This window comes from Anthonomus grandis, chromosome 4 (genome assembly GCF_022605725.1).
Source record: "Anthonomus grandis grandis chromosome 4, icAntGran1.3, whole genome shotgun sequence".
NCBI lineage: Eukaryota > Metazoa > Arthropoda > Insecta > Coleoptera > Curculionidae > Anthonomus > Anthonomus grandis.
Window position 1 is genome coordinate 4,488,048 of NC_065549.1, and position 27,016 is coordinate 4,515,063.

Consider the following 27,016-nt stretch of genomic DNA (forward strand, 5'->3'; position numbering starts at 1 on the left):
TCTTATAATAAAATCATTTGACACCTAATTCAGCATTTTTTTTAAAAATTAAAAAAAAAATAAAAATCAGTCTTGGAAGTTGACGAAATTCGCTTAAAAAAAAAGTAAATTTTTAAAGATGAATTGCTAATATCTTTAAAACTATAGAATGTAGAGACCTAAAAATTGGAACATAATTTCTTCTGATAGAACTAATGTATATCTATCTCAGCATTTTTTCCAAAAATAAAAAGAATAATTGAGAAAAGTATCTTGGAAGTTAAAGAAAATATCTATTGGTTGATGTGTCTGAAATTTTACGAAATGAAATCAATTGCTTTTGTTGTACAGGCAGTTTAGTCTAGAAATTTGTCTTAATTCTATATGACTTAGATATCGTAATTTTTGTTAATTTTAGGCACTTAAGTAATTTTATCATACAATTTTTTGAAAATTTCAGGCACTAAGTATATATTTTTTTAAAATTTTTGACATGTGATTTATTATCTTATTCCAGACAGTTGTGCCTTTGTTTTAGGCCCTAAGTCTATACAAACTATGATACCAGTCTATATGGCTTGATGCCTTTACTGGAAAAAAATTCAGGCACTTGGCACTTTTCGGGTATTTTTTTAAAATTTTGATAAATTGTGCTTCTTATTCTATTTTATTATTCTTATCTTATTTCAGGCAGTTAAGCTTTTTTCAGGAACTACATACATACAAAATATGTTTTTTTCTATTTTAAGCAGTTTAATTATTGCTGGCATGTGTATTCAAAAAAAAATGGAAAAAAATTGGAAGAAATGAATCAGGATTTTATATGTGTATCGTATAGCTCATTTGCTTGTGAAAACAATTTTAGCTTGACTGTTTGCTTATTAATCCTGGTAAATTTCAACTGCCTAACATTAAAAAATTACTTAAGTGCCCTAAATAAATTACAGAGTTTGAATAGATGTAGTAATAATAAAACCACTCAACTACCACAATAAGATGAATGCATAGAAAAGACATTTATAATTTAACTGCTTGAAATAAATTAAGAAATCTCGCTGAATGGTTCAACTGCCTGGAAAAAAAAATTAATTGCATACTTCATTTCATAGTTGAATCCAATTCATACATGCAATTAAAAACAAAACGTTTCATAGGCACTATTGCCTGGAAAAGGAATTCATATTTCAACTGCCTAAGGGAAAATAAACTGTTGATAATGAGAAATTACAAAAAAATTGTTTATTCGCCTAAAATTAGGCGAATGCCTAGAATAATAAAACAACTTACATAACGGCCTAAAACAAAATTAAGAATTCATGACAAAACTGCCTAGAAAAAGATCTATGGCTTACCTACCAAGAGAAAATGATAAATCTCACTGCCTGAACTTAACTGCCTGGAAGAATAAAATTGTTTGCTCAGTTGCCTGGAAAGAAACACGTAGTTTAAATGACTAAAATCTAACAACAAAAATTCAGTGAGAAAAAAATGCAAAAAAAAAACAATATCTTAACTACCTAGAATTAGTCACTTAAGCAGTTTCAGTTAAACTAATAAGAGCTATCTGGAATAAAACTATACATCCGTTGCGTGGGCTCAACTGCCTGGAAAAAAAGATCCATGACTTAATTGCCTAAAATAAAATATTAATTCTCGTTGAATGGGCGTTTACTACTGCCTTCTTGTGGTACTTACTTTTTTATAGGTACTACTGCCTGACGAAAAATGGCATGCTTCAACTGCCTATCAAAAAATACATTCTTGACACCCTAAAGTAGCAAAAACAAATTCACTATCTCAACTGTCTAAAATAAGATAATTTAGTAGTTTAATCAAAGAAATAAAAGTTCTCTGAGATATTGAAATTACTGATTAAATTAGAAAAATCAATAGTACAAGTACTTGAAATAAAATCAAAAATCTGACAGTCTAAGCTCAACTGTCTAGAAAAAAAAAATTGTACTTAATTGCCTGAAAAGAAATTCATAGTTTAACTACCTAAAATTTAATGAAAAAAAAAGGTACTCATCTGCTTAAACAAACTTCTGATCTTTGATACAAAAAAAATCAAAGCTCAAATATCTAAAATTAGGCAAATGAGTGGTAGGCACTATAAAACCTGCCTAAAATATTCCATTACTGTCTGAAAAGGTAAAAAAAATTGGTATTTCGACTGCCTAGAATCAGACAGTTGAGTAAAAAACACCTGGAATACTTAAGACTAACTTAACTGCCTAAAATTCTAAGAAATTCCTTGGTTAAAGATTTTATTTAGTTCTGAATTCAAGCCATCAAAGCTTCCTTGATCCATTAACTGAATTCCAACTTATTTTTTTCAGATATATGAAATATTTATACCCCTACGAATGTGATAAACGTCAACTGAGCACCCCCGCGGAACTCCAGGCGGCCATCGACGGTAACCGAAGGGAAGGTCGACGGAGCAGCTACGGGCAATACGATGGCATGGCCAGGTACGGGTACGAGTAAGTTTTCACCACCCTTACGTGAAAGAAAAACTCGGTTTTCCATCAAAAAACCTCTTTAATCCGTCATTTTCTTTGTAGATCTCCAAACCCCACGCACCAACTCAACCCGCTCTCCTTGGTCTCTGCGGCCCAGCAACAACAGTTAGCCGCCAGGATGAATTCTGTGATGGCCGGAGGGGTGGCGTTACATAACGGGGTTCACCATCCCAGTCATCCGCCCCCGATGAATCAACCGATGAACGGCGGTGGACCGTTGCCTGGTCTACCCAACTTGGCCCCAAGTGAATTCGAAGCCAGAATGATGGAGTACATTAAGTTGTTGAATAAGACTGATATGAGGTAAGTTGGCTGGACTATTATACGAGTTTCTTAAAATAATATTGAGGTGGTTGAAATACCGTGATAATTTAATAAATTAATCTTTAGCTATCAAAAGTCTCTAGTAATATATAATTAAAATTCCAATGATAATTAGTTAATTAATTTCCATCCAAAGGAATGTACTTAAATCATTACAAATATCTCAGTTAATACTTAAATACCCAGTTAGTATAAAGTTATAGTTCTTAATTAATTTTTACTTGATATGATGATAGTTAAATAATTATCAACCAACGAAAATCGATATGACATAAATTAATTTTAATCAATGACTCTTTAGAGTCACAATGATAATTATTTAATCAGTTCTAAGGGTCTCTTAGAAAATTACAAAATATTTTATTGATTTCGAATCACTAACGTATTTGAGTCATAATTGAGTCAATTCGTATGTAAAATCACAGTGTGAATGCTGGAATCAATCCTTGGCTGATTATAATTAATATTCCATTGACTTTGAATTGACATACTCTTTAAAATCATCTCTCAATTGATTAAAACATATTGGAATCATAAAAACATATTGATTTAAAGTCTATAACCTTCAATACTTTCTCTGACATTTATTTAATTAATCCTATAAAAATACTAAGAAAAACTTTAATATTTGCATTAAAAATATATATTTTCGATTTTTCGTCTATGACTTATTAATTTATTAATTATAATTCTTAATCAATTCTTAAATTATGAATTTTGAGGTCATTGAATGAGTGAGACCTTATTACTAAAGAAACTCGTTAACTTATATTAAACTAATACTGAAAATATAAAAATGTTTATAAACCCTCATACTAATCACTTTTTAGTTCGTTATATTCCAGACCGACCACGACGACACCTCCACGTCAAGGGGACGTCACACCTCCAAATGCCACCTCACCCCTCACCCCCTTCGAGGTGCAACAGCGGATGAACCTCTTTAACCTCTACAACAATAATCAGCCTCAAGTTGAGCCTCAAAAGGAGCCGATCAACCTCTCGGAACCCACCACGGCGATAAAGAGGGAACCGGAGTGTAGGGAGTCGCCGCCACCGCCTAAGAGGATCACCAAAGAGGAGGAGGAGGAGCCGAAAATGAACTCACCCGCCTCGCCTGTACATAGGAGTACGCATATTAAAATTAATAATAGAGGTGAGTTTTAGTGAGGTTCTGTGTGAGGAGTTTGTCCTTGAAATGCCTCTTTTGTGCTTGTTTTATCGGCATGTCTTTAACTTTAGAATAAATTTACGAGTGGGGCTAAAAAGGGGCTAAATAATCAGAAAATTGAGACTCAACTGCCTTAAATGAAAAATTACTTATTGGCTTTAGTGTCTGAAATTTAAGAAAAAAAAGAGGTCTAACTGCCTGAAATAATATATTGGCTCAACTGCCTTAAATAAAAAATATTTTTTTGCTTTACTGCCTAAATTCAGGGCGAAAAAGGCTCATCTGACTGGAATATTAAAATAATTCAACTCTCTTTAATAAGAAATGAATTTTTAAATTTACTGCCTGAAATTTAAGAAAAGAAGGGACTTAATTGCCTGGAATAATAAAATCACCTAACTATCTTAAATATGAAATTAGTCCAGGGCTTTACTGCCTTAGATAAAAAATGAATTATTGACTTTGGTATTGTAAATTGAAGGAAATAACTGACCTTGAACAAAAATTTAACTCTTGCCTTTAATGCCTGAAATTGAAGAAAAAAAAGAATATTCAACTGCCTGGAATATTAAATTCTTTTAACTGCTTTTAATAAAAAATGAATTCTTGGCTTTACTACCTTAAATTTAAGAGAAGAAGGTATCTGCCTGGAATTTTAAAATCACCTAATTTCTTAAATTAATTATTGCCTTCAGAGTCTGATATTAGAGAAATAAATGGAACTGAACTGCCTTAAATAAAATTATTGGTTTTCCTACCTGGCGTATTAGAATCATTCAACTTCCTTTAATAAAATATGATTTTTTTATATATTTCTTAATTTACTACCTGATTTTTAAGAAAAAAAAAGGAATTCATCTGCCTTTAATAAAAAATTAATTATTACCTTTAGCGCCTGAAAATTAAGGAATAAATAGAATAAATTCTAAAATAACTAAAGTGCTTGAGAAATTTTGAATATCGGAAATAAACTGCTGCTTAGAAAAATGTAACCGTGTGAACTGGTGGTTAAATGATTTTATTATTTAAAACTGATATTTGCGTAAAATTTGTAAAATAATGCCGAACCTAAAATTTAAAAAAATGCTATTACAAATAACAATTGAATCAATCAAATTTCTAGAATAGTAAAAGAAATATTTACAGATTAACAAAAATTGAGAGGTAAAGTGCCTGATAAAAAAACGAATATTTTTTAGTATTACTTCCTAAAATCATAAAATTATTTAACTTCTTTGAAATAAAAAAAATATTCATGGGTCAACTATATGAAATACGTCGGTGTATTTTAAGTCTGCTGACGATCTATAGATTATTTAAGTCATGAAAAAAGTGCCAACTCTCTTAAATTAAGAAATTATTTATAGTTTTACTGCCTGAAATTAAAAAATAACTAAGAGCTCAACTACCTACTAAAAATATGATTTTTTTTTACTTTACTACTGAAAACTGTAAAATATGAGTAGGTTTTACCTCCTGAAATATTACAATATTTATAGCGTAACTGCCTGTAATAGTAATAAATGTCATGGCTTAAGTGCTTTAATAAATAATAAAACTACTTTTAAAATTATTTGGAAAAAATAATTTATGGCCTAAATATATCCTGAACTGCCTGGAATAGAATAGGAATAAAACGATACCACTATCTGACACTAAAAAAAGTTATAGCTCAATTGCTTCTCCGAAAATAACAAATTATGACTGAAATAAAAATTAATTCATGGTTTCATTTCCTGAAATTAAAGAAATAAATAGCTTAACTGCCTTGAATAAATAATTAATTTTTGGCTCTAATGCTTGAAAGTTAAGGATAAAAAAACTTAACTACCTGGAATATTAAAATCATTCAACTGCCCTTAATAATAAATTAATTCTTAAATTTACTGCCAAAAATTTAAGAAAAGAAGGGACTTAATTGCCTGGAATAACAAAATCACCTAACTATCTCAAATATGAAATTAATCCATGGCTTTACTGCCTTAAATTAAAGAATTAAATGGAACTCATTTGCCTCAAATAAAAAATTAATTAATGGTTTTAATATTGTTAATTAAAGGAACTTGCCTTGGACAAATATTTATTTCTTGACTTTAATGCCTGAAATTTAAGACAAAAAGAATACTTAACTGCCTGGAATATTATATTCTTTTAACTGCTTTTAATAAAAAATACTTAGAGAAAAATACTTAAAAATACTTTGAGTTAAAAAAAATTATTGACTTTAATGCCGGAAATTTAAGGACAAAAAAAAAAAATGCCTAAAATATTAAGAACATTCAATTCCCTTTTATAAAAAAATAATTTTTCGACTTATTGCCTGAAATTGACGCAAAAAAACTGGACTCAACAGTGTTAGAGCACCATGGATGACTTTTGTGAATAAACTACTGCTAATCAAGCTACCTAAATCCATCCACTCCAAACGGCATTAAAGATATTAATTGATACTGTAGAGTTGGAATTTTTATTTGAACCTGAATTATTAGTCTAAAATAAAAGATTTCAACTACTATAAGACTAGTCATCTATATATATAAAAAAAAAGCAAAATTACTCAACTGGCTTGAAATTAGAAAAAAACTAATTGAGAGCTGAATGCCTAATAAAAAGTGAATATTTAATGCCTAACTGCCTGAAATAAAAATCGAAATGCAACAGTTCGAGTGTTCGTTGTCCAGGAAGCTACCTCATCTAAAAAATTATTCAAAGCTCATTTGCCTTAGATTTAAGATATATGTATATATATTAAGAGATCAACTACCTGATGAATTTTTGAGTTAACTATATAATACCGACAAAAATTGGTGCCTTAAATAATAATTAATTAACTCCAAAATTATATTGGTATTAAATTAATAATGAATAATGTAGGCGTCAATTTTTTTTTAATTATAAGTCTACTTGTATTCATTAAAAAAAATATATTTACTACCTGGAATAAATAAAATGACTAAATTGCTTTGTATGCTTGAAATAAAATAAACCCAATGGCTGAACAACCTTGGGTAATAAAACCACTTAAGTGCATAAATTATATAAATAATCTATGATATAAATCTATGTATCCTAGTGCCTGAAATGAGAAATAAATAAAAAAATATGACTTAAAATTTACAAAAAAATTTTTTTATGGCTTAACTGTCTAAAATGTAAGTTTTAACTGCGTTGAAAAATAAAACCGTGCAACTGCATTATTTAAAAGTAATAATTCTTGGTTCAACTGCCTGGAGTAAGCCTGGAATAATATCCTGGATACAAATGCTTGTCTTTGCATGCCTGAAAAAATCAATATGCTCTAGTGCCTGAAATAATAAATAAATAAATAAAGACCAATTTTTTTAAATAAAAATTGACAAAAAAAATTAAATAAACTGTTTAGGGCTCAACTGTTTCAAATTTTTTTTAAATTTATATTTCAACTGCCTGGAATAATAAAACCACTCAAATGATCACCTTAAAAGTAATAATTTTTGGTTTAACTGCCTAGACTAAACATACATTATACTGGATACAAATGCTTATCTTTTCATGCCTGAAAAAATCTATATATCCTAGTGCCTGAAATAGTAAATAAATAAATAAACTATTTAGGTCTTAACTGTTTTACATTTTTTTTTAATTATTATTTCAACTGCCTTGAATAATAACACCACTCAACTGCATAATTTAAAAGTAATAATTCTTGGTCCAACTGCCTGGACTAAGCATACAATATCCCGGATACAAATGGTTATCTTTGCATGCCTCAAAAATTCTATATGCCCTAGTGCCTGAGATATTAAATAAATAAATGACAATTTTTTTTTACTTAAAATTGACAAAAAAAATTAAATAAACTGTTTAGGGCTTAACTCTTTCAAATTTTTAAAAAAATAATATTTCAACTGCCTTGAATAATAAAACCACTCAACTGCATTATTTAGAAGTAATACTTCTTGGTTCAACTGCTCACAATCTTCTGGATATAAATGGGTGTCTTTAAATGCCTGAAAAAATCTATATACCCTAGTGCCTGAAATAATAAATAAATTAAAAAAAAAAACAATTTTTTTAACTTAAAATTGGCAAAAAAAATTAAATAAACTGTTCAGGGCTTAACAGTTTCAATTTTTTTTTAATTATAATTTCTACTGTCTTGAATAATAAAACCACTCAACTGCATTAGTTAGAAGTAGTACTTCTTGGTTCAACTGCCTACAATATCCTGGATATAAATCGCTGTCTTTGCATGCCTGAAAAAATCAATATGCCCTAGTGCCTGAAATATTAAATAAATAAATAACAATTTTTTTAATTTAAAATTAACAAAAAAAATTAATTAAACTGTTAGGGCTCAACTGTTCCAAATTTTTTTAAAATTTATATTTTAACTGCCTGGAATAATAAAACCACTCAAATGCATAACTTAAAAGTAATAATTCTTGGTTCAACTACCTGGACTAAACATACATTATCCTGGATACAAATGCTTGTCTTTACATGCCTAAAAAAATCTTTATGTCCTAGTGCCTGAAATAATAAATAAATAAATAAACTATTTAGGACTTAACTGTTTCAATTTTTTTTAAAATTAATATTTCAACTGCCTTGAATAATAAAACCACTCAACTGCATAGTTTAAAAGTAATAATTCGTGATCCAACTGCCTGGGCTAAACAATACCCTGGATACAAATGGCTGTCTTTGCATGCCTGAAAAAATCTGAATGCCCTAGTGTCTGAAATAATAAATAAATAAATAACAATTTTTTTTTACTTAAAATTGACAACAAAAATTAAATAAACTCTTTAGGGCTTAACTGTTTAAAATTTAAGAAAAAAATTAATTTTAAGCGCCTTGAATAATGAAACCACTCAACTGCATAATTTAAAAGTAATAATTCTTCATTCAACTGCTTAGACTAAACATACAATATCCTGGATACAAATGCTTGTCTTTGCATGCCTGAATAAATCTATGTGCTCTAGTGCCTGAAATAATAAATAAATAAAAAAAAAACAATTTTTTTAGGTAGTAAATATATTTTTTTTAATGAATACAAGTAGACTTATAATTAAAAAAAATTGACGCCTACATTATTCATTATTAATTTAATACCAATATAATTTTGGAGTTAATTAATTATTATTTAAGGCACCAATTTTTGTCGGTATTATGTAGTTAACTCAAAAATTCATCAGGTAGTTGATCTCTTAATATATATATATATCTTAAATCTAAGGCAAATGAGCTTTGAATCATTTTTTAGATGAGGTAGCTTCCTAGACAACGAACACTCGAACTGTTGAATTTCGATTTTTATTTTAGGCAGTTAGGCATTAAATATTCACTTTTTATTAGGCATTCAGCTCTCAATTAGTTTTTTTCTAATTTCAAGCCAGTTGAGTAATTTTGCTTTTTTTTATATATATAGATGACTAGTCTTATAGTAGTTGAATTCTTTTATTTTAGACTAATAATTCAGGTTCAAATAAAAATTCCAACTCTACAGTATCAATTAATATCTTTAATGCCGTTTGGAGTGGATGGATTTAGGTAGCTTGATTAGCAGTAGTTTATTCACAAAAGTCATCCATGGTGCTCTAAGACTGTTGAGTCCAGTTTTTTTGCGTCAATTTCAGGCAATAAGTCGAAAAATTATTTTTTTATAAAAGGGAATTGAATGTTCTTAATATTTTAGGCATTTATTTTTTTAGTCCTTAAATTTCCGGCATTAAAGTCAATAATTTTTTTTAACTCAAAGTATATGCCCTAGTGCCTGAAATAATAAATAAATAAATAAACTATTTAGGACTTAACTGTTTCAATTTTTTTTTTAATTAATATTTCAACTGCCTTGAATAATAAAACCACTCAACTGCATAGTTTAAAAGTAATAATTCGTGATCCAACTGCCTGGGCTAAACAATACCCTGGATACAAATGGCTGTCTTTGCATGCCTGAAAAAATCTGAATGCCCTAGTGTCTGAAATAATAAATAAATAAATAACAATTTTTTTTTACTTAAAATTGACAAAAAAAATTAAATAAACTCTTTAGGGCTTAACTGTTTAAAATTTAAGCAAAAAATTAATTTTAAGCGCCTTGAATAATGAAACCACTCAACTGCATAATTTAAAAGTAATAATTCTTCATTCAACTGCTTAGACTAAACATACAATATCCTGGATACAAATGCTTGTCTTTGCATGCCTGAATAAATCTATGTGCCCTAGTGCCTGAAATAATAAATAAATTAAAAAAAAAACAATTTTTTTAGGTAGTAAATATATTTTTTTTAATGAATACAAGTAGACTTATAATTAAAAAAAATTGACGCCTACATTATTCATTATTAATTTAATACCAATATAATTTTGGAGTTAATTAATTATTATTTAAGGCACCAATTTTTGTCGGTATTATATAGTTAACTCAAAAATTCATCAGGAAGTTGATCTCTTAATATATATATATCTTAAATCTAAGGCAAATGAGCTTTGAATCATTTTTTAGATGAGGTAGCTTCCTGGACAACGAACACTCGAACTGTTGAATTTCGATTTTTATTTTAGGCAGTTAGGCATTAAATATTCACTTTTTATTAGGCATTCAGCTCTCAATTAGTTTTTTTCTAATTTCAAGCCAGTTGAGTAATTTTGCTTTTTTTTATATATATAGATGACTAGTCTTATAGTAGTTGAATTCTTTTATTTTAGACTAATAATTCAGGTTCAAATAAAAATTCCAACTCTACAGTATCAATTAATATCTTTAATGCCGTTTGGAGTGGATGGATTTAGGTAGCTTGATTAGCAGTAGTTTATTCACAAAAGTCATCCATGGTGCTCTAAGACTGTTGAGTCCAGTTTTTTTGCGTCAATTTCAGGCAATAAGTCGAAAAATTATTTTTTTATAAAAGGGAATTGAATGTTCTTAATATTTTAGGCATTTATTTTTTTTTGTCCTTAAATTTCCGGCATTAAAGTCAATAATTTTTTTTAACTCAAAGTATATGCCCTAGTGCCTGAAATAATAAATAAATAAATAAACTATTTAGGACTTAACTGTTTCAATTTTTTTTTAATTAATATTTCAACTGCCTTGAATAATAAAACCACTCAACTGCATAGTTTAAAAGTAATAATTTGTGATCCAACTGCCTGGGCTAAACAATACCCTGGATACAAATGGCTGTCTTTGCATGCCTGAAAAAATCTGAATGCCCTAGTGTCTGAAATAATAAATAAATAAATAACAATTTTTTTTACTTAAAATTGACCAAAAAAATTAAATAAACTCTTAAGGGCTTAACTGTTTAAAATTTAAGAAAAAAAATAATTTTAAGCGCCTTGAATAATGAAACCACTCAACTGCATAATTTAAAAGTAATAATTCTTCATTCAACTGCTTAGACTAAACATACAATATCCTGGATACAAATGCTTGTCTTTGCATGCCTGAATAAATCTATGTGCCCTAGTGTCTGAAATAATAAATAAATTTAAAAAAAAAAAAACAATTTTTTTAACTTAAAAGTGGCAAAAAAAACCAAATAAACTATTCAGGGCTTAACTGTTTCAATTTTTTTTTAATTTATATTTCAACTGCCTTGAATAATAAAACCACTCAACTGCATAATTTAAAAGTAATACTTCTTGGTCCAACTGCCTGGACTAAGCATACAATATCCTGGATACAAATGGTTGTCTTTGCATGCGTGAAAAAATTTATATGCCCTAGTGCCTGAAATAATAAATAAATAACTAGTCTTCTACTTAAAATATACAAAAAAAATTTACTTAGGAGTCTGAACTACCTAAATACATTTCATTGACAAATTCGACCGTCTATAAGAATAAAATTATAAACTCAGTATGGAATAAAGAGCATTTGAACACTGCCTGGAGCAAAAAAGTTGCCTCATGTAAGCCAAAATAAATGTACACCGCTGAAAAAGAGTCTAAATTGCCTAATGCTAAAAATCCATGGCTAAACTGCATGATTTCCCTATATATAAAAAATGAAATAATATAATAGATAAAAGCGTTTGTTTTCCACACAACCGTGACTTCCTAAACCCGACCGACCGACCCTCTTTGACTCCGACCGAGAATAATTAATTATCCATCGCCTTAAATTGATGTCGAAACAACGTTGCAAAAAAAAAACGAAAGCAGCGAGTTCACCGTTGAGGACAAACTCCCAATCAATCTTGGCGGAAATTAATGATCCACTTTGAATTTAATAAACCACTCGTTGCGTCACTTTGGCACGCATATATAAAAAGAACACTTCGAACCGGGAAAACGAACCGATCCGAAATGAACTACCGGGGGTGATTGATTGCATTTAGAAAACCTTATTACTGTCTCGGTATTTTTGAATCTCTCTCTCTCTCTCTCTCTAGTTAGAGTAATGAATAAACTATGAATTTTTAAAGTTGGAAGAAGGGATAACATTAATGTATGTTAACATTTCTTATTATTTTCTTCAGGGTCTAAAAGGAGACCATGGACATGTGTCTTTAAGCCATGAGTTATTCTTATTCATTAATTAATTTATATTGGGTATTTATAAACAAATTATACCAACAGAAATGGAGCCATAACTATCAAAAGCTGTTGACTGAAAACAGAGAAGAATATTTGTTGAACACGCTTACGAATGTGGTGGTGGTGATACAATTATGGTCAATATTGACTAAATGCAGTACGAAATTTTAAAAACGGTTGGGCTACAGGTCCAGGAGGAATTCCCGTCGAATTAATCAAATATGGGTCAGAAAAACTGTTTCAATAACTTACTTGGTGCATCAATCAATATCTAAATGTGGATCCTGTCTCTGCTGAATGGAAAGAGACATGGTATATGTATATCGTCCGTCCATAAGGAAGGGAACGAACTGGAACGTTCAAACTACAGACGTATATATGTAATCAATACCACGAATCGTCTGTATGGGAGAATTATCTGAGATCTCATTGAACAGGACTATATGAATAAAGAATAAGAGGAACAGTCAGGATTTCGAACTAGAAGAACGTCTACGTATAACATCTTCTGCTTGAAACAAGTTATAGGAAAAAGGTCAACCGTCAACCAAAAAACCCATCGTATGTTCATAGATCTCCAGGAAGCCTATGATACAGTCCCCAGTAAGGAAGTTTTACAGGAAACCAATCTTGATCATTTTATTATAAACGCTCTCAAAAGCCTGTACGATGGAATATCGTCAAAATCGTAATCGTAAAATTCAGTGATTAAGTTATTACCGATTTTTATTTTCAGAGAAGTTCCTGATATAGATGAAATAAATAGTTGCAACGTTTATACGTATCTTACGTATAAAACACTCATTAAAAGCAGTTTAACCTGTGGAGACATAACGCAACAAAATCGAAGAATTCTTGAGTAGTTTTTATATGTAAATCAATTTAGTGACGGAATTTATTGTTATTATTTCAGGCAATTTAGTAGTTTATTTCTTTTAGACAGTTGAGCCCTATTTTTTTTAATCAGTTGGATTATTTTATTATTTTAATTAAATTAGTTAAATCTAAAATTCCATTTTTTATCAATTAGTTAAAGTCTCAGTTAATATTTTTTCAATTCCAGGCAGTTAAATTATAAATAACTTACTATTTAAAGCAGTGGAGTTTCAAGCATTAGAACCTTTTTCAATTAATTCTATAATTCCAGGCAGTTGAGCCATAAATATTTGTTTAAATTTTAGGCAGTTAATATTTCGGTCAGAAAATCTTACCAATTAGTTGTAGCTAAGTCATAAATTGCGCTTTTTATCAAAGAAAATTTTTCCTTTAGGTACGTATTCTTTAAATATTTTATTAATCCATGGACATTCAATAGGACACTTGAGCCATTGAATGATTATTGCTTTTATTTCAGGCATTAAATCTCACTTTTAATTATATGCGATTGAGTGCAGTTCAGTGATTTTTTTTTAAATTTTCGGCATTTGTGTTTTTATTTGAACTTGACTGGCAATCTTAGGCAATTGATCCTTGGAATTTATTTTAGATACTCAGTGTATAATTTTTTTCTTTGTTTTAACGTCGTGAAATAATATAATTATTTCTTTATTCCAGGCAGTTGAGCCAATAATTTTTATTTTTAATTTATACTGTTCTTTGGTTCTAATATTCCAGGCATTGATCCTATAGGTTGTTGGCTGAATTTCAGGCAGTAAAATCTTTAAAATTTTAAAGCTTTGGTTTACTAAAGGTAGTAAACCAATATACTTCAGTTATAAAGAATTAATTCAAAAATTCACTTTTTCATTTCAGAAAATTGAGCAATATTTTTATTTAAATTCATGCAGTTAAACCATGCAATTTTTTTTCACTCATAATTATAATTCTTTGGTTCTAGTATTTTAGGCAGTTGGTCCTATCAGGTTATATATCACGCAGTCCAGTAATGTTTTTTTCTTATTCTGTAAATTTAAACTCACTTCTTTCGGTTTCAATTAATTCACCTTTTTACATACATATTTAAAAAAGTGAATTACATACATGTTTGTTTGAATTTTAGGCAGTTAATATTTCGGGCAGAAAATCTCACAAATTGATTTTAGTTTTAAGTAGTTAAGCCATGAATTGCAGTTTTTATCAAACAGTAAATTACTCCTTTACGTATGTATTTTTTAAATATTTTTTTAATCCGTCGACATCTAATACCGAGCGCACTCGAGCCCGATTGAATGATCAAAATTATTGCTTTGATTTCAGGCATTAAATCTCACTTTTAATTTTATGCGATTACGTCTTAGAATTTATTTCACACACTCGATCTATAAACGATTTCTTTGTTTAAGCGGTTAAGCCTTTAAACTAGCTTAACTATTTATTCCAGGCAATTTAACCATGAATAAGTCTTTGTGTTGGTTAGCAATTGAGAGCAATTTTAGGCACCCCATAAATTATTGCTTAATTTCTGAGCAGTTGAGTGGCTTAGTTGTTTTTGTTTTTATTCCAGGCAGTATTTTTATCTCAGTAAGCCATAAAACTTATTTCAGGCAGTTGAGTGATTTTTTTTAAATTTTAGGGTATTTGTGTTTTTAATTGAACTTGACTGGCAATCTTAGGCAATTTGTTATTTGTTTGAACGTAATGAAATAATTTAATTGTTTCTTTATCCCAGGCAGTTGAGCCAATAATTTTTATTTTTAATTAGTACCGTTAATTGGTTCTAATATTTCAGGCATTTCAGATCCTATAGGTTCTTGGTTGAATTTTAGGCAAATTGGTTATGATTTGTCAGGCAGTAAATCTTTAAAATTTTAAAGCTTTGGTTTACTAAAGGTAGTAAACCAATATACTTTAGTTGTAAGGAATTAATTCAAAAATTCACTTTTTCATTTTAGAAAATTGACGCAGTTAAACCGTGCAATTTTTTTAGGCAGTAAATTCCAAAAAATATAATTTTTTTAATAGTGATTTTATAATTTTTTTCTTCCAGGCAGTTGAATATTTCGTTTCAGGCAGTATGGGTCTATAATTACACTATTTAGGTAAAACAAATGATATTTTATTATTCCAGGCAGTTGAACTATAGATTTTTCTGGTTAAATTTCAGGCAGTTAACTAGATTCAGGTAAAAAAATTAATTTAATTATTTCATATAGTAAGGTCTACTAGTTTTTTAATTGCAAGCAGTTGAGCCATAAGTATTTTGGTATTTTAAATAATTTATCAATCTCATTCTTTCAGCATGGAAATTTTTAATTTCAGGCAATTGAGCCATTAATATTTTAAAAAATTTTAAGCAATCAATATTCCAGGTAGTAAATTCTAGCTTAGTTATATTTTTATAAAAGGCAGTTGGGATTCGACTGATTTTTTATTTAGGTCAATTAAATAATTTTATTATTTCAAATCCAGTTGAATTTTCCCTTTTTTCAGTCTAGGCAGTTGATCCTATAGGTTGTTTAACTATTAGGTAGTTTGCTAATGATATTTTATCTGGCAGTAAATTTCTTTCGACTTTAGACCTAAATGGAGTTTTTATTTCAGGCAGTTAAACCGTGCATTTTTTTTCATGCAGTATAGACCTACATATATTTACAATTATTTTAAGTTCTCTTCTAAATTTTAGGCTAAAGAATAGCTAATTCTCGGCGATTGAGCCATAGATTTTTTTTCGAGTTGTTGCCATATTTTTAGGCAGTAAATTTCATAAAAAACATATTTTTTTTAATTTATAGTGATTTTATAATTTTATTATTCCAGGCAGTTGAGCCATAGATTTTTGGGTACATTTCAGGTAGTATAAAAGGGCAACTATAGATTCAGATTAGATTCCACATAGTAAGGCCTACTAATTTTTTAATTGCAAGCAGTTGATTTAAAATACTTTGATATTTTAGGCCATTTATCAATCTCATTATTTCAGGCAGATATATTCCCACTATTTTTTTTCTTTTTTAATAATAAGAAGTTAAATGATCAAGTCACTTATTTCTTATTCCAGGTAGTTAACCATTAATTTTTTTTAAATTTTAAGCAATCAATATTAATATTTCAGGCTGTAAATGTTACCAAATATTTTCGGATTTAACTAGCTAAGTCATTAATTAACATCATTTTTAATCAGGCAGTAGGAAGAGTTCTTAGTTCATTTTCTTTGCAAATAAAACTATTCCTTATGTAAGGCGGGGACCGTTTTGTTTTTATTATCTTAGGAATCTAAAGACATCCAAGAGAATATTTACTAAATTTTTGCTCTGATTTTAGGCAGTTGAGTCATACATTTTTTTTTCGCCTAGTCTAGAAGTTAAGACCAATTTGAGGCATTCCATGAATTATTTCTTTATTTGAGAGCAGTCGGATGGCTTAACTGCTTTTTTTAACTCCAGGCAGTAAATTTCAGGCAATAGAGCTTTGAATTAGTATTTTTTATGCAATAGCGATTAACTGTCTAGTTTTTTTAAATTCCAGGCAGTTGAATTCTTAATTGAAGTGAAGTATTCATTTTAGGAGTTTATTTTACTCAGGCAATGAATTTTTTCTTTATTTGAAAGTAGTATAGTTATTCCTCTATTCCAGGCATTTGAGCCATGAATATTTTTCTGTCATTAAACACATTTGAATAATTTTATTATTCTAGGCAGTAGATTCTTTCTCAATTAATTCTATAATTCTAAGCAGTTGAACCACACCATATTTTTTATGCAGTTAAGCCTTAGAATTTATTTTAGGCAGTTGAGCCTTAAATAGTTTTGTTTAGTTTTTAATTGAAGTTATGTGAGAATTTTAGGTAGTTTATTTCAGACAATTTATTTGTTTCTTTATTTCAAGCTGTTAGGCCATGAATAATTTTTTATATAGTCTAGCATTTGAGAGCAATTTTAGGCACTCCAATAATAATTGCTTAATTTAAAAGCATTTGAGTGACTTAATTGTTGTGTTATTTAATTCCAGGCAGTATTATTCTTGGTAAGCCCCGAAAATTATTTCAAACAGTTGAACCTTAAAATATTTGAAAGCATTTTAGAATTTGAAGCATTGTTTAACGATTATCGTTACATTTCAGGCAGTTGGGTTCCTAATTGAAATCGAGTAGCAATTTTAGACAGTTAATTCTTGGAGTTTATTTTAGACAGTCAGTCTATGATTTCTTTCATTAGTTGAAAGTAGTGTAATTATTTCTTTATTCCAGGCATTTGACCCCTTAATAATTTTTTGTCACTAAACATAATTAATTAGGTCGTAATTAAATATTATCTCAACAATCTTGACATTTATTTCAAGTAGTTATTGGGCCTTGAATAATTTTTTCTTTGTGTAGTCTAGCAGTTGCGAGTAATCTCAGAATTAATGTTTCATTTAAGAGCAATTGAGTGACATAATAATTTTTCTTAAATTGCAGGCAGTATTGCAGATAAATTGTTCAAATTTATATGATATTTCAGGCAGTGAGCAATGAATTATTTTTGAATAATTTGGTAGGAAGTGCCTGAAATAACAAACTGCACATGCATTTTTTTCCTGCATTTTTTAGACAATTAAAACGTGTATTTTCAATAACCTAAAAAACCTCAACCCCTACTAAACTTACCTTTCTATTTCCAGGTGATGCCCGAAACGGCGACAACTCACTAGTGGTAAGCATGGAACTGAACGGGGTGACTTACCAGGGTGTTCTCTTCGCGCAGACCTCCTCACAATCGAATTCGCACGCAGCGATCGCCTCGTAAACGTCTCCTAATTAGTGAGGAGTGTGTTCAACAAATCTAGTAAAAGAAACGTGACTTTTTGAAGTGTTTTCTTTTTTTGTATTTATTCTTAATTTGTAAGGTTGAGTGTGTTTTGCTGGCAAAAGGTTTGAAGCGAGTGAGTGGCGAGTGTATAAATGGGAAAAAGGGGATTTTTTTGGGGGGGTGGGTGGAGGAGGAGGAAAAGGAGGAAGAAGGGTGGGGTTATGTGTATATAATATGCTTGGAAGTTTCTGTCTATATATATGTATGTATTTGATTTTTTTTTAGTGGGAAGTTACTATTGAAGTTTTTTATGTACAGGATGTAAAAGAATGATGGTGCAAAGAATGTTACAAAAAAATCAAATTTTTCACCTTTTTTAAAGGCTACAGTTAATTACCTCTCGTTTTTTTAGAAGCTTTTAAATTGGATTATATTTTTTTTAAATACGAAATACGTGCCTAAAATATTTATCTTTTATTTATTATTTTTCAAAAAACAAGCTTTTTTTGAATAAATAATATAATTTTTTGGTAAATTGCCTCCTTATTTTCTTTTTAATTGCGTGCCTCGTATTTTTTTGTGAAAATACGAGGACAGATTTTTTTTGTGAAAATTTCAGTTTTTTGAGCTTTTTTTTACAAAATTATTATATTTTTTATATACTGACCGGGCAAAAACCATTAAGTTTAAGAAATTCACATAATTTGATGAAATTTAAAGTTTTATTATTAAATATTTGTTTTTTTAAATTAGAAGTTCTTGGACAGAAGATATATTTTATTTTTAACCCTAGAATTATTTTTTTTTCTTTTTGAATGTTATCAACTCATTAGTTTTAAACCACGTTACAAATATTGTTTTTTTTTTAATTTAATTTTTCAAAAAGTCCAGGCGCGTACTTACAAAAAAATTTAAAAAAAATTTACTTTTTTAAACGACTTAATACTTTTTATCCAGATCCGTCCCTTCCTTAAAAAAATATTTTTTTTCTAAAATTAATTTTTTTTTAAATATTTTCTTAAAAAATTCAAAAATTAAAATAAAATATAAAAAAAAATGTTCGAATTCTATGATCAAATTATTTTTTTTTAATCCAGGTCCGTACCTTTGTTTAGAAAATATTCATTTTTTCCAAAAAAATCAAATTTTCAAGGCTTCTATGATAAATTTAAAAAAAACACAATAAAAACTTCAAGTGCGTATTTCATAAATTTTTGATCAGATTTATATTTTCCAGTCCAAGTCCGCCGGACCTAAAAATAACCAGGTTTGTACCTAAAAAAATATATAAGTTTAAAAAACGAAATATAAACAAAAAAAAATCAAATTTTATGATCAAATTAATATTTTTATATTCCAGGTCCGTATTTCTGTTTATAATTTTTTTGTCCACAAATTCAATTTTTCAATGTGTCGTAAAACGGTAGAAAAAAACAGTAAAAATTTCAAATTTTCTGATCAAGTTAATATTCTATATTCCAGGTCCGTACTTCTGTTTATATATTTTTTTCAAAATGAAAATTTTCGATGCATGAAAAATTCAATATAAAAATAACCAGGTTTGTACCTAAAAAAATATATAAGTTCAAAAAACGAAATATAAACAAAAAAAATTCAAATTTTATGATCAAATTACTATTTTTTTATTCCAGGACCGTATTTCTGTTTATAATTTTTTTGTCCACAAATTCAATTTTTCAATGTTTCGTAAAACGGTAGAAAAAAACAGTAAAAATTTCGAATTTTCTGATCAAGTTAATATTCTGTGCTCCAGGTCCGCACTTCTGTTAATATATATTTTTTTAAATAAAATTTTTTGATGCATGAAAAATCCAATATAAAACATATCCAGGTTCGTACTTAAAAATATATAAGTTCAAAAAACGAAATATAAACAAAAAAAATTCAAATTTTATGATCAAATTTATATTTTTTTAATGCAGGTCCGTATTTCTGTTTATAATTTTTTTGTCCACAAATTCAATTTTTCAATGTTTCGTAAAACGGTAGAAAAAAACAGTAAAAATTTCAAATTTTCTGATCAAGTTAATATTCTATATTCCAGGTCCGCACTTCTGTTAATATATATTTTTTTAAATAAAATTTTTTGATGCATGAAAATCTAATATAAAACATATCCAGGTTCGTATCTAAAAAATTATAAGTTCAAAAAAACGAACTATAATAAACAAAGAAAATTCAAATTTTATGATCAGTTAATATTTTTTTAATCCAGGTCCGTATTTCTGTTTATATTTTTTTCTCCAAAAATTAAATTTATTTTAATCCTTCCATGAAAAATTTAGAAAATAAATAGAAATTCCAGGTTCGTATTTAAAAAATTACTTATTCTTGTCATAACATGTATAATTTAAAAAAAATCTCAATTCTAGAAAAATATTTAAAAAATATGAAATTTTATATTTTTCTCACTGAATTCTTGAGATCAGTAAAAGAAAAACAACAGTCTCGTCTTAAGGTCAAATTTATACTTAACGCACCCTATATAGTAAATTCCCAACTAAAAAAAATATACATTTTTCGAATATAAAGCCTCTCTAATAAAAAGTCTCTCTCGTATATAAACCCCAGTCCCCCTCCACCCCATATAATTTAAGAAACAATTGATTAAGTTGTGATTCCGCTGTTGTGGGCCAGTTTTGTACATATATAAACGAGAAAACATACAAACATCATTATGTACATTAATATATTTTAAATTTTTTTTAAGTAGGCAAAGTTCACGAAAGACTTTTTTTTATTTGTTATATAATTGAAATTTGTTTATTTGTTATTTAAGCGGCTTCGTCCATATCAGTTTTATTATTAATTATATAATATATATTGTACATAAGGCGGTTAATTTTGTACATTTTAACGCGAATTATTATCCTACTTAAGGTTCAGTATTTTTAACCTAGTACTAAAGTGGTTCCTCGTGTAGACGTATATTTAGAGGGCTTTTGTACAAAACATATATGTCATGGCAGCTTTTAGTACAGCCTAACCCACTTTAGAACAACGTAATATTAAGATTTATTTAGTTTACCGTTTTATATATGTCAGCCAAAAGACTGTTAATTTTTTCTTTCGTATCTTTTCTAATGTAATGGGTACGTTTACTACTTAATGTTTGTATTTATATAAAGTGAACGTTATTTATATTACCGTAGCGTTATGGTAGATAAGGCGTAGTGATGTTCTTCCAAAGTAGGAAAAAAATGATTTTTTTTTTCGTTTATTTAAGGGAATTTTTATTTTTTGGTCTGATATTCTCAGGGATTTGGACACTCATATTCCTGCCATTTCGTTTAATTTCATTAATTTCTCAGTATGTGAACCCTGAAAAACTGTTTAGTGCTGTACATACATGGATGACGTAACCATTAAAATTCAATAGACGAACTGTAAAATTGATTTTTATTTCATTATCTCCCCTTAGTATGCTCTCCTTGTTTATTCAAGATGGCGCAAATTTTAAAAATGTCAATTGTCATTTTAAGGTGAAAGGTAGTTTGTGAAACGTACATATTTAGCCAGTGGCAACAGCACGTACTTTTGCAGCCAGTAGCAATCCAAAAAAATTTTGTGATGTAAACGTGACCAGTATCAACAATAATTTAATTTACTAGGGATTTTTTGAACAATTATATGCCTGCCATTTCATTTGATTTAATTAATTTCTCAGTATGTGAACCCTGTAAACTATTTAGCGCTGTACATACATGGATGACGTAACCATTAAAATTCAATAGACGAACTGTAAAATTGATTTTTATTTCATTATCTCCCCTTAGTGTCTCCTGCTTGTTTATTCAAGATGGCGCCAATTTTGAAAATGTCAATTGTCATTTTAAGGTGAAGGATAGTTTGTGAAACGTACATATTTAACCAGTAGCAACGGCACGTACTTTTGCAGCCAGTAGCAACCCAAAAAAAGTTTGTGATGTAAACGTGACCAGTATCAACAATAATTTAATTTACTAGGGATTTTTTGAACAATTATATGCCTGCCATTTCATTTGATTTAATTAATTTCTCAGTATGTGAACCCTGTAAACTATTTAGCGCTGTACATACATGGATGACGTAACCATTAAAATTCAATAGACGAACTGTAAAATTGATTTTTATTTCATTATCTCCCCTTAGTGTCTCCTGCTTGTTTATTCAAGATGGCGCCAATTTTGAAAATGTCAATTGTCATTTTAAGGTGAAGGGTAGTTTGTGAAACGTACATATTTAGCCAGTGGCAACAGCACGTACTTTTGCAGCCAGTAGCAATCCAAAAAAATTTTGTGATGTAAACGTGACCAGTATCAACAATAATTTAATTTACTAGGGATTTTTTTGACAATTATATTTCTGCCATTTCGTTTAATTTCATTAATTTCTCAGTATGTGAACCCTGTAAACTGTTTAGCGCTGTACATACATGGATGACGTAACCATTAAAATTCAATAGACGAACTGTAAAATTGATTTTTATTTCATTATCTCCCCTTAGTAACCTTGTTTATTCAAGATGGCGCCAATTTTAAAAATGTCAATTGTCATTTTTCCGTGAAGGGTTGTTTGTGCAACGTACATGTTTAACCAGGAGCAACAGCACGTACTTTTGCAGCCAGTAGCAACCCAAAAAAAGTTTGTGATGTAAACGTGACCAGTATCAACAATAATTTAATTTACTAGGGATTTTTTTGACAATTATATTTCTGCTATTTCGTTTAATTACATTATTTTCTCAGTATGTAAACCCTGTAAACTGTTTAGCGCTGTTTATACATGGATGACATAACCATTAAAATTCAATAGACGAACTGTAAAATTGATTTTTATTTCTTTATCTCCCCTTAGTATCCTCTCTTTGTTTATTCAATATAGCGCCAACTTTGAAAATGTCAGCTGTCATTTTTACGTCAAGGGACGTACGAGCAATGCACATATTTAACCAGTAGCAACAAAACGCACGTAACTTTGCAACCAGTAGCAAACAAAAAAATTCGTAGTACTATATATTTGTCTGTAAAGAATGTTCAAACGTGACTATCAACAATAATTATTAAATTAACTAGGGATTTTTTTGACATTTATATTTATTCCATTGAATTTAATTTCATTTTTGTTTTAATATGTAACTTTTAATAGCTGTACATACAAATTAAATAAACAAACTGTAAAATTGATTTTGATTTCTTAACCTCCACTAGCATCCTCCTTATTTATTTTAAAATGGCGCCTATTTTGAAAATGTCAGCTGTCATTTTTACGTCAAGGGATATTTGAGTAATGTACACATTTAACCAGTAGCAACATAAAGCACGTACTTTTTTAATCAGTAGAAATAGCCAATAGTTTAATAGACGATTAATAAAATCGATTCTTACTTTGTTCTTAGTATAGCCAATCTAAAAATGCGGTTTTGAATAAACCGGTTTAATGCTAAGTCTGTAAAAGATGCTATGAAGCAAAACATTTTTATAGAGTTGACGCAACTCATGCAAATAGAATGCGCCAATTATCCTAAGGCCAGTAGCAACATAAGAAGAGTCGTGGTTCTACGTATTTTTCTGTAGCGCTAATAGTCTGTAAAGCATATTAAGCAATATTCAATAGACGAACTTCTAAATTAATTTTTATTATCACTTTTAACTGTCAGTTGTCATTTCAACGACAAGGTTAGTCCAAGCAATGTAGCAACAGAGCGAACAAAATTTTGTCACCAGTAACTTACAGTACTTATGGAAATGTATTTTTAAACAAAGAAGACATCAAAAGCAAACTGCAACATTATTTAATTTTTCCTAATCTTGAACTATAAGTTATATGTAGTATCCTATCTTTGTTTATTCAAGATGGCGCAAATTTTGAAACTGTCAGCTGTCAAAAGACGTTTAAGCAATGCACACAGTTACCTAGTAGCAACAGAACGCCCGTAATTTTGCAGCCAGTAGCAAATTCATACTTACGATTTTTATTTCGTTAGTTCCACCTAGGATCCTCTCCTTGTTTATTCAGGATGGCGTTCAATTTTGACAATATCAGCTGTCATTTTTATGTTAATGGCTGCTTAACAATGTACACTTTTAACCAGATTAATAATTTTGCAACCATTAGCAACAAAAAAATCGTAGTGCTATATATTTGTCTGTAGTTCAAATAGTCGGCTCTTACCTAAAAAATTTGTTTTCATTAATAATATTAACATTAATTTAATTTACTAGGGATTTTTTGGTCATCTATATTTATGCCATTTAAATTAATTTTACTATTTTCTTAGTAAGTATGTGTTAAGCGCTGTACATACATGGATAACGTAATCATTTAAATTCAATAGACAAACTGTAAAATTTCTTTACCCCCCTAGCATCTTCCATATTTATTCAAGATGGCACCAATTTTGAAAATGTCAGCTGCTATTTACGTCAAGCGTAGTTTGAGCAATGCACACAACCAGTAGCAACAGAACAACTTACTCACATAAACATTAAAATTTAATAGACTATTATTAAAATCGATTTTTTATTTTGTTCTTTGTATAGCCAATCTGAAAATGCGGTTTTAAATAAAACGCTTTAATGATAAGTCTGTAAAAGATGTTTTAAAGCAAATCATTTTTATACAATTGACGCAACTCATGCAAATAGAATGCGCCAATTATCCTAAGGCCAGTAGCAACACAAAAAATATCGTGGTTCTACGTATTTTTCTTTAGTGCTAATAGTCTATAAAGCATGTTAAGCAAAAATATTCAATAGACGAACTTCTAAATTAATTTTTATTATCACTTTTAACTGTCAGTTGTCATTTCAACGACAAGGTTAGTCCAAGCAATGTAGCAACAGAGCGAACAAAATTTTGTTACCAGTAACTTACAGTACTTATAGAAATGCATTTTTAAACAAAGAATACATCAAAAACAAACTGCAACATTAATTAATTTTTCCTAATCTTTTACTAGTATCCTATCCTTGTTTATTTACTATCGTGCCAATGTTAAAAAACGTCAGTTGTCATTTTTAGGGGGAAGTTTGAGCATTACACACATTTATCCAGTAGCAACATAACGCGTATAATTGTACATCCAGTATCAACACAAAAAAGGTCGTAATTCTTCGTAATAGTCTATAAAGCATATTATTCAAAAAAATTTAATAGACTTTATATCCAAATGTCAGCTGTCATTTTTATGTCAAGTGGCCTTATAAGCAACGTCCATATGAAGCTCTTGGCAACAGACCATACCTTGATTTGCTAGTACCAACACAAAATGTTTTTGATTCGACATTGTTTTTTTGTAGTGCTAACAATGTGTAAAGAATGTTAAAAGATGACGGACGTTTGAAACCAGTAGCAACAAAACAGGTTACTCACATAATCATTAAAAGATTTTTTTACAATCAGTAGCATTACAAGTAGATTCGTGATCCGACATGTTTTCCTGCAATATTGTTAAAATCCGTAAAGTATGCTAAATATTAAATTCAATAGAGGAACAATGTAATTTGTTTTTATCTTGTTACTTTACCTGCTATGTCCAAAGATGGCGACATTTTCAAACATCGGCTGTCATTTTTACGTCAAATGATAATTGACATGTTACTTTAAGCAACGTTCACATTTGGCTAGTAGCAACACAAAAAAACTCTTGTTGCTACATAACTATTGCCTTGTTCTAATAGTATCAAAAGAATGTCAAAATGCGATAAACAATTACATTTATGAAGGATATTCATATTTCTGCCATTTGGTTTAACTGTTAAACTTCAGTAGATGAACAACTGCGAAATTGCTTCCGGTTTCTTCTTCTTCTTTTTTTTCTTAAAATGGCCAATTTTTGAAAATGTCAACTGTGGAATTTAGCCAGTAGCAACACAAATAAGTTGTAGATGCAACTACGTCTTCTTTTATAGCTCTCCTTGCTCGTAAACGCTATTAACATAAATAAAATTTCGTGGTATTCATGGAGAACCTCGATTTCTAGGATTCATGGTTTCTCCAATAATCTAATTCATAGAATAAGTGTTGCCATCTATGAACTGATTCAATGCCTTTCATATATTGAGATTACAGAAACCGGTAGTGGCTTCGATATATTTTGGCTTCTGTTTGGAGACGAAGTCCATAGATGGTGCTGCAAACATTTGCAAACCTTAGTTTTTCGGTGTAATTTTTGGGGTTTGACGAGTTTAATGAATTAAATTAATCAATTTGTGTGCACTTTACATTAAAAAATAAATTTTGCCAAATATTTCGGATTTTGTCACTGTTCTGTATTTTACTTAATTAAAAAATCTGAAATAGGTAATCAATGGAATTAATTGAGCAATAAATGAGCGAATTTCTGAATTGTGTAGGTTTCTTGGTTTTTGAGTCGCTGAGCAATTTGTGATAATTTAGAGGAAAAAATTTAATTTTAGCAAATATTTTGAATGTTCTTACTCCCCTGTATTTTAATTAAAAAACCCTGAAATAGGTGTCTAATTAATTTAATTGAGCAACCTATATGCAAATTCTCAAATCTGTAGTTTTCTTGGTTTTTGAGTTATGAGCAATTATAAAGAAATGTGTGCCTGTAAGAAAATATTATAACGATTTATGTGCTGCCATCTTGTATATTTATACAAAACCTCCAAACATATATATATTAGAACTACAGAAACCTGTAGCGAGATTATATCAAAAAATTAAGCTCAAGAATGGATAGATGGTGCCAATATTCAAGAATTTGATATAGTTTTTTCAACTTTGCAATATCTTCTAGTATTTTATGTTATTACTTTTATGTGAATGTTATGTTTCCAAGATTTTGG

General features: G+C 29.0%; 1 protein-coding gene and 1 long non-coding RNA gene across 8 annotated transcripts in view; one reads left to right on the plus strand and one right to left on the minus strand.

Moving 5' to 3' along the window:
* Positions 1 to 18,219, plus strand: part of LOC126734838 (protein dead ringer-like) — a 235,509-nt gene extending 217,290 nt beyond the window's left edge. For 4 of the 7 annotated variants that reach the window (XM_050438607.1, XM_050438609.1, XM_050438611.1 and 1 more), the window contains 4 exons: positions 2,319 to 2,465; positions 2,547 to 2,807; positions 3,659 to 3,984; positions 18,076 to 18,219. In XM_050438607.1, the coding sequence (XP_050294564.1) occupies positions 2,319 to 2,465; positions 2,547 to 2,807; positions 3,659 to 3,984; positions 18,076 to 18,200 (859 nt within the window). In that variant the 3' untranslated portion in view covers positions 18,201 to 18,219. The remainder of the gene's footprint in view (positions 1 to 2,318; positions 2,466 to 2,546; positions 2,808 to 3,658; positions 3,985 to 18,075) is intronic. The other 3 variants (XM_050438610.1, XM_050438612.1, XM_050438608.1) reach the window with 2 other exon arrangements.
* The window catches only part of LOC126734852 (uncharacterized), a 93,621-nt gene that overhangs the window by 22,221 nt on the left and 44,384 nt on the right, over positions 1 to 27,016 (minus strand). Inside the window, exons 2-3 of the long non-coding RNA XR_007660188.1 lie at positions 24,173 to 24,377; positions 18,062 to 18,236 (exon numbers count right to left, since the gene is read on the minus strand). This is a non-coding gene — a long non-coding RNA (uncharacterized LOC126734852). The remainder of the gene's footprint in view (positions 1 to 18,061; positions 18,237 to 24,172; positions 24,378 to 27,016) is intronic.